Source organism: Tupaia chinensis, unplaced genomic scaffold (assembly GCF_000334495.1).
Source record: "Tupaia chinensis unplaced genomic scaffold, TupChi_1.0 Scaffold147038_1, whole genome shotgun sequence".
NCBI lineage: Eukaryota > Metazoa > Chordata > Mammalia > Scandentia > Tupaiidae > Tupaia > Tupaia belangeri.
In genome coordinates this window covers 2,196,277-2,209,623 of record NW_006206889.1, presented here as the reverse complement: position 1 = coordinate 2,209,623, position 13,347 = coordinate 2,196,277, and the positions used below count along the sequence as shown (strand labels likewise).

The 13,347-nt window shown below is 52.5% G+C and overlaps 1 protein-coding gene across 1 annotated transcript in view; it reads right to left on the bottom strand.

The window, feature by feature from the left end:
• Positions 1–399: 399 nt before the first annotated feature.
• GATD3 (glutamine amidotransferase class 1 domain containing 3) overlaps positions 400–13,347 on the bottom strand; it is a gene marked incomplete in the record, with an annotated part of 13,535 nt that continues 587 nt past the window's right edge. The window contains 7 exon segments of the mRNA XM_027768660.1: positions 400–1,298; positions 2,633–2,789; positions 5,425–5,517; positions 9,890–10,009; positions 11,048–11,161; positions 12,904–12,956; positions 13,295–13,347. Coding sequence (XP_027624461.1) covers positions 1,170–1,298; positions 2,633–2,789; positions 5,425–5,517; positions 9,890–10,009; positions 11,048–11,161; positions 12,904–12,956; positions 13,295–13,347 — 719 coding nt within the window.

Here is a 13,347-nt window from a genome sequence, read left to right as displayed (position 1 = left end):
TTCCTGCAAGGGAAGACCCAAGGCATCAGGCCAGCTGGCAGGGAAGCATGCAAGGACCTTCTACATCTTGCCAAGACCCTAAAGCACATGCAAAAGGCACCATTGACTGGCTTCTCTTCCATGGTAGAGGGCTGAGGGAGTGTGGCAGATGCCAGTGCAATCAAGGGTTCGAGTCTTGTCCTTGACCAGCGCTTGACAGAGGGTAAGTCTGGACCAGACTGAAAGGTCTGGCTGCACTGACCCCAAGCAACCTTCATAACAAACACCCAGAGCAGGGGATCTCAGGTCTGCCTAGCCTTGGCTATTAGGCAGATAGAGCAGAGAGAGAAATATGCATAACCCCAGAACTCCATCCAAGATGCTTCCCCCCAAAACAAACAACACACACAGATGAACATCAGCATGGTATCCAAGTACTTTATTTTCCCTTCTTTATAAGTATTCTGTGAGCCACTGCGACCTAAAAATTCCACGGCCTGGGATCACTTTCCAGTCTCCACCCAGGAGGTCAATCATAGAGGCTGAGCGTCTGCAATTTCCCTTTCTTCCTGAAAACTAAGAGAACCAAGGCTCATTTAAGAAACCTAATTAGAGTCCTCATTTACCAGTTTCAGAAGGCTGAAATGTAGCTGTCAGAAGTTTCCAGTTTGGAAATGAGTTTACTCACTGTGGCTAATGGGACTAACTGCAATAGAAATCCCCTTACTTTGATGAGCACATATTTACTTCACAGTAGAGGTCTTTCTTTACTCACGAACTAAAAGTATTTCTAGTTCCCTGATTTGTATTTAAAACATTTTTTCTCCCTAAAACTAAGCACCCTGAACCACTGAATCTAAGGCTATAGGACAGTAGCTGCCCCTCTTCCTGAAGCAGCTGTTTCTGATCTGAATCTTCAGGACACACGGTGAGGCAAGCGGCTGCGTTTCCGAGAGCCACGGCTCCCACTGTGTGGACGCTGACTCCTACTCCACAGGAAAGGAAGATAGGCCGAGCTGAGGATGAATTGAACTGTCTCCCACCAACGCCCCCCTCCCCAATACACGCAAAGTCCCCTTCTTAGGTAGAAATGCCTACATACTTAAGCAGAAAAATAATTCCTGCCACATTCTAAGGACAAAAACAGGTTGCCAGTCCACGGCACTGAGCTGTGCCCCTGCAGTGTGGCGTCACTTTCTGGCAAGTTCCAGCACCTTCTTCACCATGGCCCCGATCCCATCATGGATGTGGTGGAGTGCAGTCTCGCACATGAAGGCCGGTGTTGTGACCACTTTGTTTTTCTGGTCCACGTGAGCTTCGTGCGCAGAAGTTAGGGAAAACACATCCCCAAGGAGGGGCAGAGGTGTCTTAGGCTGAGCCCCAGCCCTCCCACCACCCTGGCCTGTCCTACTGTCTTCCCAGCCTTTAGGGAGGTTATCTCCCGTTAGATCCTGTGCACCGAGGACCAATTCCTGCACTACTTGTGCTGCTCAGCTGAACACGGGTGTGAAGTCTCAGGGGAACGGGCACGGCCTTACAACACTCCAACACTGCATGTGCCTGGCCACCTGCCAGGTGGGGAGAAGGGATGTGCGCTGTCTCAGGGAGCCTGGCAGTCACTGTGAAAAATGCCAACACCTTCACTTTCTAGCTCGAGAGCCAGACCTGGAGAGCTGATCCCCGAGTGCGGGGCAGTGAGCAGCAGAGCGCGAGCTCTTTCCCAGGTCACACGGAACAGGCTCACCTCCACACTAGCCAAGACGCATGTCCCTGGACCTGTGCCCAAGTCCTGCTCATCCCCAGCACTCCCACCAGCAGCCCAAGGCCCTGGGGCCAGCCCCATCCAGCCAGTGAAAGCTGTGGGGAAGGAGACAGGACATTCACACCTCAAACTGCCTGTGTGCACAGACGCTACTCTAGACAAAGCGCCTCAGGGTGGGTGTTTCTTTCCAGTTGCCCAAGCGCTGACAGTGGCTGCTGCTGTTCCAGGACCTTCCATGGTTCTGAACTATCCAGCCGTCTGGAACAGCTCCTGTAGGAACACTTTTGGATCCTGGAGGCCAGGAAGCAGGGCCTGCTACAGACCTTCTCTGAGGCCCTCCAAGCAGCAATGCCTGTGATCCATCACCTCCAGCTTCTAGGACCCACCTAGACAGACAGCAGGGCTGTTGGGTCCACCCACACCAGCCTGATGATCTCCGGCAGGCTAAAGCAAGGGAGCCCCCGAGTGGCCCTTCTTCTGCTGGCCTTTGTCCTTGCCCCCTATGCCTTGCGCCCTCCCTTAGCCTTTACCAGTATGTAGGCAAGAGGTCATCCCTGGGGTGAGCGCCCCCAACTGATGCTGCTCAGAAGCAGACACGCCCTTGGGGCATGCAGGCAGCCCAGTGAATGCTTCTAGAACAGATCACCGGGTGGGCTCATGAGTTCTCATGGCCAAGCACCAGGAGTGAGCCTTCAGCATGACATGGTGCACCAAGTGCCCGCTGCCCTCGCAGCACAGGCGTGACCCTCGCTCAGGCATATGGCCGAGGTGCCCGTACATGGGAATTCACAACAAGAGAGGCTGCCTGCCAAGGGCTGAGCACAGCAGGGGCCCCCACACACCATGCACTATCTTGGGGACACACAAAGACCCGGCTGCCAGAAAGGATATGGTCACTTCCTTCACACAGTGTTTGGCACCCAGGGCCTTGATGGCCTCTGCGGTTCCAGCATAGGGCCACTTGCCTCCTTCCTCCTGCTCATGGCCCACGGTGACCTCGACACCTCTGAGCACCTTGGCTGCCAGGACAGGGGCGATGCAGCACAGGCTGAAAGGTGGAGGAGACATGTCAGCACAGGTGGAACCTCAGCTGGAAACTAGTGGGAGCCTCTGCCCCCTACCACAAACATGGGCTCTGGCATCTTGCAGCTTGCCCTCTCTACAAGCCAAGAGCTCCCCTGGTCCCTGAGTGCGGGGCTGTGGCCATCCCCACGGGGAGCCCAGAGTTCTGTGCAGCAGCCACCTGCTGCTGGCTGCACACTGAGTCACCAGGACATCCCAGCCCAGCTGGTGACCAATGGTGTGCAAAGAGTGACTCACAGAAAGGGAGCAGATGACAGTCATGGTCCTGTCCATCTTGGGGATCAGTTACGAGCAGCAGACACCACAACAGCACTTATTAGTCAAACCAGGTCCCCTTCTCTGGAGGAGGCACTACAGGTGAACAGAAAGTTCACTGCTGAAACCTGTAGCCTCGGCTGACCTCTGACCTGTGCTACAACCCTCAGCAAGTGCCCAGTTGAGTGGCTATATTGGCAGATCCCCACACAGGGTGCCAGTGGCTCTGCCCCTAGGTAGAGGCCACTAAGTAGTGCTCCATGCCCATTCGTCAAGCCTACCCCCAGGCCTGTCCTGTGCTTCCCTTCAGTAACCATGAGGGCCTCAGCAATAGCAGCTCCAGGGTGGAGCAACCCCCACTGACCCCGTTGTGTGGCTCACACCCACCAGGTCCACCTTGGCCGCCCTTCAAGGACACCTGCCCGCTGCAGAGCCACATCCCATTTCTGCAGCCTCACTTCCTGCTTCTCCCTCATCGCATTCATCTGGTACCGACTGTGTGACTCTACAGGCCCAGGGCAGAGGTTGCTCTGAGAAGCCATGATGAAACACCACCAAGATGCAGCAACTACTGACTAAAACGTCTTGACTTTGGAAACAACTTCTATCTGTAATCTATGAGATCAAATCTCCCTTCAGTCCTCTGAAGAAAGTCACTGGGGGCAATATCTGGGTGTCCACCTCATGAGGTAGATCAGGTGACTGGACCTGCAGACACAGTGCAGCCTAAATGCTGGTGTGCATCCCTGCACACTGTCGTCCTCGCCTTGTGCCAGCCAGACGCTGCTGCAGCTCTGAGCACAGCAAAACACCTACTGGAGTCTGCCCTGAACCGAGATGGCAGAGCTAGCTACATCCTTGCTGGCCATTGGAAATTCTAATACCAGCTGCAGAAGGCAGCCAGGTCAGCCAGAGGATGGGTCAAGAGGCACACTGTCCTGGAGAGGGCCTGTGAGGCCAGAGAGACAACAGTAGCCCTCTTTGGAAAGAGAAAACTCTGGAGCAAAACTCACATGAGGTTTCCTAATGAACCAAATGGCCAAGCCATGGTGCAGAACGCTGTGTCACCAGCCCAGATCCTTGAGTGCAGGAACCCAACAGCCAGCCCAGGAGCACAGCAGACAGTCCCTAAAAACTCCAACTCAGCAAGGCAACTGTTTACACAAATGGAGATGTGCCCAGCAGCAAAGGAGTTAGCCCTGTGGGCCATTGTCTTGTTTGACTATGATTTTGAATGAGTCATAGGAGAAGGACTACGAATCTCCCCATTGGGTCACTCATCCATCAGATGAACCTCTAATAAGGACAGCAGGGTCCTGACAGGCATGAAATGCAGGTACTGGAATGCAGCAGCTACAGGAACCTCCTTGCCGAAGGCCTTCCCCAGCCCTGAGTCTGGGAAGATGCAGATGCCCATTCCAGGGTGCCCCACACCACAGTGCCAGGCAGGCCTTGAAGGGAATGACTTCAGTGTTTGTGCATGATGTCAGCAGTGATGGATCTTCAGCCTCGGATGGAGGGCTCTAACGTAACCTTCTGCTTTTGGGTTTGCAAGAGCAGTGTGGGAATTGCTATTGGGTGGAAGGCCAGGAGACTGTGAGGGTCGCACCCTAACGAGCTTCCTCTCATCAATAAACTGGTGCACTGAAGAGATTCCTCCAACACGGTGACAGACTCCAACATCATGTAGGGCACAGCACTACAGCTCACAGACCTGGGTGAGCAAGGACCAATTGCTGGGTTGCTCAAGGAATGAGAATCATGAAAGGGTCACATCTGAAAATGCTGGACTTGTTCTCTCCCACCAGATCACCACTTCAGTTGCCTGAGAGCCAACTCCCGGGAGCAGACTGATCAGCACAGCCAGTTGCCTGGACTGAGGCCCAGACTTAAGCAAAGGTTACGCCAATGAATGGACTGGATGCGCCAATGAGAGCGAACGAGTCCAAGTAAATGGGGGCAAAGGGTGTGATCAGGATGGCTCCACGTGGAAGTGAGGGTGGCTCACTTCTTGTTTGGCAGCAGCAGAAGTTAAGGGGCTGAGCTGAGGGGGTTGGGGGGTTAAGAAAGGACAGATTGGGGACACTTCTGAAGCTTCCAGAATTATGTAAGTGTCAATAGGGGAGTGGAATAGCCCCTCCTTCCTGTTAAGTCACCAGAGAAATTAACACAACCACATGACCACGGAATTTCTGGAGCTGGAAGGCACCCATGAAATTGAAGGAAACCCCCAGTTAAAATAGGAAAATAGGCCAAGAGTTTTCAAGACCACATAGCTCAAACTGACAGCTCTAGCAAGAGCCAACCTCAATCTCGCCCAAGAGGCCTGCCCTGGCAATACCTACCCGATGGGCTTCCCAGCTTTGTGGAACTCTTTCAGGACACGTTCGACATCTTTATTGACGTTGCAGTCTTTCCCGTCTACAGCAAAAGTGCTCCTGGCACGAAGAAAAAAAGGCCTTCTTCAGACACCTTCATATTTGGTGTTGACTTTCCTGGGCTTCCCACCCTACCTCCACCAAGCACTCAGGTGTGGCTTGCTTTACTCCTGATCAACTGAAATGGCACAGATGTGTGTGGATGTATATAAGAGCATGATTTCCCATGTCATAAATAATTTTCCAACATATTAAATACTCTCTGCTTTTTAAGCTGCTGGCAACATGGAAAGCAGTGGTCGAGAGGCAGGTAGAAGGAAGGCTACAATCACCAGCTGGGAACCCCACATCAGGGCTCTGTTCTGTCCTGCTCTGTATTCTTGTCCTCAGGTCTAGGGCTTTTCTTTCATTCATGTTTTTTTTTGGAGAGGGTTTTGCCATAGGCGTGTACACTCACCAAAAAGACAGAGAGAAACAGAGACAGAAAGCGAGAAATCACCCCCTAGGGGGAATGGCCACGCCACAATCCCTTCTCCTCCATTCTCCTCTCAGGATCTTGGGCACACACGCACACGCGCCCGGCGTGAGTTTAAGCTACTGTGTCCCGGACTCGAACCGTGGTCAACTACATGGGAGTCCAGCGACATAGCCATTATGCTAACTGCTGGTCCCAGGTCTAGGGCTTTTCTCACAGGGCCATTTGCACAGGATTGGAAATCTTTTGGAGGTGATGAACACCTGTTGCTCTGATGTGGGGACTATCACAGGGTGTGTATGTGCCAAAGTGTGTCTAGTCACACTTTATTTTATTTTTATACTTTTGCCAGAAGGTGCATACACTTGAGGGGAAAAATAAAAGGGACAAGCAGTTAGCATAATGGCTATGTTGCTAGACTCCCATGTAGTCAACCGCGGTTCGAGTCCCAGACCCGGTGGTTTAAACTCACGCCGGGCACGTGTGCATGCGTGCGTGCCCAAGATCCCGAGAAGAGAATGGAGGAGAAGGGACTGCAGCGTGGCCATCCCCCCGGGAAGTGATTTCTCGCTTTGTCTCTCTGTCTCTCTCTGTCTGTCTGGAGAGCGCACGCGCCCTATAGCAAAAACCTCTCCCAAAAAATAAATAAATAAATAAAAATAAAGAAGGTGCATACACTTGCAGAGGTGGAAAGGCTAAGGGAGAGGAGAGAAAAAAGCACCCCCCTCCCCATGTGGGTATGGTTACACCACAATTCCTTTCTTTCATTTCTCCTTTCCATCAGGATTTTGGGTGCATACATATACCTGGTGGGTTTTTAATTTGTTTTTTTGTTTTTTACCATAGGGTACATATGCTCCCTGGAGAGATAGAGAGAGGGAAAGTGAGAAACCAACCCCCAGAGGGGATGGGCCACTGCAATCCCTTCTCCTCCATTCTCCTCTTGAGATTTGGGCACATGCACATGTACCCAAGTCTGGGACGTGAACCAGAGTTGGCCACGAGGGAGTCAAGCAATTTAACCACCACAGAACCTACTGCTCCCACTCCTACATATGGTTTTCAAGCTGCCACGGCCAGGATGTGAACTCCAATAGACCTGTGGGATCCAGTTCTCAATGTGCAGCATCTAACTACTGCCCAAGACATACCTTAGTTCATATAGGTAAATCACTCTCCAACATGAGGTTAGGAGCAAACATGAAAGACGGCTGGAAGCCACCTGAGCAACCACGAGTCACGAGTCATCTATCCAGTAGGACCTCTGCTGCTGGGAAGCAGCACATGAACCACCTACAAGCTATGCTACTCAAAAGATACAAAGCAATGTAATGTAATACAAAGACACCCAAGCTGCTAGTACCTGGTTTGGTTTTCGATGTACCGATACGCATGCACTATCTCTAGAGATATCAGCAAAGCTGGTAGCAGTGGATGGTTTGTGGATGGTAACAGGGTTCCCACCATCTATTTTGGTCACCAGTCAACTCTCCTGTTGCATGTGCACACTAAACCTTAGCAGCAGCCATAGACTGGCAGGTCCATGGAGGGGAATATGAGAGCAAAGAGCAGGAGGTGGCAGCTTAACTCACAGAGGAGCACGACTCAGATAAACATGCACTGATTCTGGAATGAGAGCTGAAACCTGGGCACTGACCCTAGAACAGGAGCTAAGATCCCCAAGCACACTGTTTCAAAGGTTCAGTAACGCCTCCAGGGCAAAGAGAGAAAGTAACGTACTTCACATTTGTGCTTCTGAGCTAATTCAACGTGGATCATCAGCCATGCTTAGAGACACAACTGCTAACAAACCCGCCAGCTGCCCTCTCAACCATTAGCAGCGTGTTAAACAGCAGAGATAAGGCTGAACGGTTTGTCAGTTTGGTTCACCCTGCCAAAAAAGAAACAGTGGCTCTGCAGGAAGTAAAAACTCCAGTTGCTACAGACAGTTCCCTGCCCATCTTCACCAGGAGTCTTCTAAAGATGGTGAGGACACGGGGAAGACTCTCAGGAAAAGTCCAGCACCTGCTATGCCATTGCTAGGTGTGGGGCTGAGGTAGGTCTGAGAGGGTCACTGGTTTTCGGGAGAGAGTGGATTGAGTGGCGGGCAGAGTGGCGGGCACTGTGGAGAGGCTGGGACACTGGGTAGACAAGGAATGGCAGCCTTCCACATCTACAGGTCAAGGGCGGCCTTGCGGTTTCAGAGTAAGGAAGGGCACAACTGGTTACAACCTAGAGAAAAGAACTACCTCTGTCCCTCAGTTCTGGGCACAAGATGCCCAGGGCAAAACAAGCGGCCAGCCAGAATCAGGGACAACGTGTCCACTGACCACACAAGAGAGGGGGCAGAGGATGAACACAAGGGCTCTATGTGGGCTTGACCTGCCCCTCCTTCATTCCTACCAAGTACCTGAGGCTGATGGGAGATGAGACCAGCTGTGGGGACACATGGGTGAGAGGCTCAGGTGTGAGACCTGGAAGTGAACAACATCCAAATTCATGTGATGGGTGGACACCCATGGGGGCAGGGATATCTGAGAGGAGGGCAATGAGCCACCTACAGAAACAGGGAGGCAGTGCATGCCAAGAAAGCTGGCAGGGTGTGACAGTGCTCAAGAGGCAGCACAACCAGGTGGCCGAAGGGAAGGACATCCACAGCCCCAGTGCAGGATGAGACACCTGAGTAACCATCAGAGAACTGCGACAGTGAGTAACACAAGGCCTGATGGTGCCCAGCCAGGGCGTGCTGAGTGTGATAGATAAGAGTGGCCATAGGCTGGCAGTGGGCTACATGAGGTGGAGGGAAATGAGGCCCCCCAGGGGCTGGGAGGACACACAGCAGCAGGTGCTGAAAAGGAGGCCAGGAGTCCCAAGTGCCTAGGTGACAAGAAGGCTTGTACTTCCACAGGGCAAGGGCAGCCAAGACGCCCTCATCAGAGGCTCCACTTGTCCATGAAGCAGGGGACACACCTTAGAGCCTGACTTATCATCCACATCATAAACCACCATGGCTGTCAGGCATACAGGCTGCCTCCTATCCCACACTGCGACAGCACCTTGGTTTCATGCTCCTAAAGATCCTGTAGAGCTCTATAAAACTTTCACTGGAGAGACCAGCAGTTGGCGTAATGGCTATGGACTCCCAGGTTGTCGACCATGGTTCGAGTCCCGGACCCGGTGGCTTAAAACTCACGCCGGGCGCGTGTGCGTGCGTGCCCAAGATCCTGAAAGGAGAATGGAGGAGAAGGGACTGTGGCATGGCCATCCCTGCTGGGGGATGATTTCTTGCTTACTGTCTTTCTATCTCTGTTTTTCTGGCAAGCACATGCGCCCTATGGCAAAAACCTCTCAAAAAAAAAACCTTCACTGGAGAATCAGCCTGGAGCCCATCTCAGGCAGAGACATGCTCAGGTCAGTACTGAGTGGGGTCCCATGAACAAGGTAAAGAGGAGCTACCCCAAAGGCAAACCTGATATGAAAGGCTCTCATTGTGTGGCCACTGGACAGGCCCCGTGGTTCACCCTCTAGTTACTGTGGCAATGACCCGAAGAGCAAAGCAAAAAATTGCTCTTCTTTTCTTTCAGAACTGCCACTCAGATTACCTAATAGGGACGACAATTTCTCAGCCACAAGGTCCTACGAGAAAACTGGTATCTGCAAGGAACAGACACTGGGAAGCCAATGTCACAGACATGTCAGCCTGGTGGTGAGAGAGGAGGTGCTCAAGCCCACACTGACAGCCTGCAGGGACCGGGAGTGCTCAGAGGAGGAAGTGGAGAGAAGGCCAGGTCCTCCTAAATGCTGCCTGAGCCCACTCTTGACAGCAGTGCCCCACACTAGCAGGTACATATGCTGTTTGGACTTTAACACCCCAACAGCTGTGTAGACCCCCATGCATCTCACCAGTCGCATTGCCCACATGGAGAACAGCACAGACACCATGTCCCAGATACGTACAGGTTCTTGGCAGCTCCAAAGCCTCCAGGAAAGATGGCAGCATCGTGGTTGGCTGCACGCAGTTCAGCCAGGCTAGTGATCTTGCCACGGGCGATCCTTCCTGATTCAGTCAAGACATTCCTGGGAAGAGACAAGAGGGGTCTGAGAACAGACTGGGCACTCATCTATACGTGCTCTCAGCAGGACATGGCACTTAAGGTTGCCACCTGCAGGAGGTTCTGGTTACCTGAGGCCTACACTGGAGCCCTTTGTGTGGGCACCTCATATGTGCCAGATTACTCTGAACTTCCTGCACCAGTTGGGACGTAGCAGGAACCAGAAACCACTGAGCACCCAAGACAGACAAAACTTGGGATGACAGGACAGAGGGCTTCTACTCTAAGCCCAAGTGAGGAACTCATCCTGGCCCTTTGCTGACTGCCAGCTTGTTCACTCTAAGAAGCTTAGCAGCTAAGCAGCTGTCAATGAGGAGGAGGGAAGCAATCCCTGGGTCAGCCACAGTAGGAGATGATGTCACCCTAGGCTTGTGGGACAGAGGGAGCCAGCCTAGGCTTCAGGAGCCAGAGGCCAAGGGCCAGGAGCCAGGGACCTGGGCAGAAAGAGAAACCATGGGAGTCTGGTTGATGCAAACTACTGCCCCCAGGAGGCAAAGCTGTGGTTCCTTTCTCACCTATCTCCTCAACCTCCAGCCCGTCTCTAGCTGTCTCAATCCAGTTGGAAGGTGCCTGGGAGACCCCTGCAGGACAGCTGTCATCCCACAGCCAAGCAGAACAGGCAGGGGAGGACATGGACCCTAGGGTAACAAAGCTGGGCCTGGACCACACACACCTCAGTAACAGAACACTGCTGGGACCCAGCTACTGTGAGAGGGGGGTCACCACACAGAGAAGCACCTCCTGTGGTACGGAGATGTGAGCAGCTTCACCCAGCAGGAGGCAACATACTCAACGCTCTCTCACTTGTCCAGTTACTAAAAGGCAAGAAACACTCTGAGCAAGTGCACCGTAGTTCCAGAATGGCCTGAGGAAGGCTGCCTTGAAGGAGACCCATTGAATGCACAGAATCAGGCCATGAGCTAAAGCCAAGCTGGCAACAGGGGCTGCGCTGCAGGTGCTGCGGGTGGTGAGCTCTTCGTTGGTCTCAACCCCGTCCCCACACCTGGTTTCGCCTTCAGAAGGCTGCCCCTTGGTATGGTCAATCACATGCATCTGAGGAACATCAGGAGCGAAGATCTGGACCTCGGCCCCTCCCCGGCTCAAGTGCACCAGGATCCTGTATGGGAGGAAACCATAAAGTGACAAACACTCTCAAACACACCCGATCAGAAGACTAGAACTATCGCAGTTTGTTTCTTTTTAATTTTGAGGGATTTTTGCTATATGGTGTGTGTGCTCACCAGAGACACAGAGAGCAAGAAAGCGAGAAATCATCTCCCCAGAGGGGATGACCAAGCCACAATCCCACACAATATACACTCTCCCTGGGTGAGAGGCCAAAGCCACAATCCCTTCTCCTCTATTCTCCTCCCAGGATTTTGGGCACACATGCATACATGCCCAGCATGGGCTTAAGTCGCCGGGTCCGGGACTCGGACTGCGATTGATTACCTGGGAGTTCAGTGATGTAACTATTATGCCATCTGCTGGTCCCATTAACACAGTTTATAAAATAAGGTTTTGACTAAATGCCAGATATAAATTTCTAACATGAGATAACATCATACCTGCTTTGCCAAAAGTTATGGATGGTTTGCTAACTACCTAAATGCGCACAACTGAACAGCCACTGGTGGGTCATGACAGAAGTGTCGAAGTAGGCAACAGAGATAACCTGGCCCCAACAGCTCCCTTTAAAACTGCGGTGCAGGGGGCTGGGTATGCTATGGCTAGGTGCTCTGCCTCTACCCAAGACCCACCTGTCACTCCACAGGCCTCTTGCAACAGAACTCCAAGAGAACAGCAGCAGCATGGACAACATGCTTGGTTACTGCCCAGTTAAGTGCAACCCCTAGTCTTCCTCCCCAACTTTCCCATCACAGGCAGAACAGGAGCAGGCCAGGAGCTCCATATCCCAATGGCAACAGAGAGTCCCTACTAGTGGTAACAGGTGATGTTTGAGGGTCATTTAGAATTCTAAATGCCAACCAATAACAGTTAACTTAGTCCCACTCGGACACGGGTGTCATTGCCCCGACACAGAGGATGCTGGTACACAAAGGGTGGTCACTTGCCCAAGGTCACAATCAGCACCTGGCAGATAGGATCTGGCCCTGGTACTTGAATTTCCATACCCGTAAGTTACTCCCCCAGGAACCCGACACAGTGCTTTGCTGTGTCCACCTTGGAGGTCTCAAGCTATTTCTTGGCTAGATTCTGTCCCACTGGCCCTTTCCTACCCTAAGCCCAAGTCAGGAACTCATCCTGGCCCTTTGTCAACTGCCTGGTCACTCTAAGGCCCCCTCTTTGGCTAGTGACCACTCAGACCTACACTGGCAACACTACAGGCCCCTCTCAGTGGCCTGGCATTCCTCAACCACCACCCAACTCTCCCCTCTACAATTTACTCTGGGAGATGCAGTGATCTGGCCTCTGGGATCCTGCTCATGGTAACCAACCCCCAATAAAAGAGACATTCAGAACACAAACTACTCAGCCACAGTAATAGCTGACTAGTTAGGTAAACGGTGATCTATTTATAACCCAGGACACAACACACACAATTGTTAAAATCATGCTGCAGAGAACTGAGTGCACAGAAATACTTGCAAAGTGCAGGCAAGTAAGATCCTGACGTTTGCAACATGCCTGTGTACTGAAAAACGCTCAAGTGAAATGCTGAGTGGCTATCCCTAGACAGTAAGTGACAACTCATAACCTCTATTCTTTAATGTCTCCCTGTAGTTTACCATCATTTTTGCCCTTTCATTCAAGAAAGCATATTTAAAAAAAGACTTCTCCTTAAATGACTGGAGAAAAGGCAAACTGCACCTGGAGGGGCCCTTTCCCAGGACTTACGCCGAGGCCTCGTGGATCTCGGTCCCATCGTAGACTCCGCATCCTGACAGCACCTGCAAGAGGAGCCAGAGCTGACCTGGGGTGGGCCGACTCTAACTCCTGGACCATCGATTGCAAACAATTCCTCAACGTCAAGCACCCAGCCCTCAAGTGTCAAATCCTTATAAATGTCTTTTTCTTAGCTAGTTTGAATCAGGATCCAAGGACCCAAACTGTCTTTACACTGTGGCTAGCCAGATGCCCGTCCACCTCCCTGACCCTGGGAGGCAGCAGTTAACAGGGAGTAGGGGCGAAGGGAGGAGACCTGGGCGAAAGGGACGACCTCCGAAAGGCGGCGAAGGGGGCGGGGCCGACCTCGGCAGGCGGACCCACCTTCCCGCAGCCCACTCACCAGCGCGACCTTGGCCCCGGGGCGCGGCGCGGAGCCGTGAAGGGCCGCACACG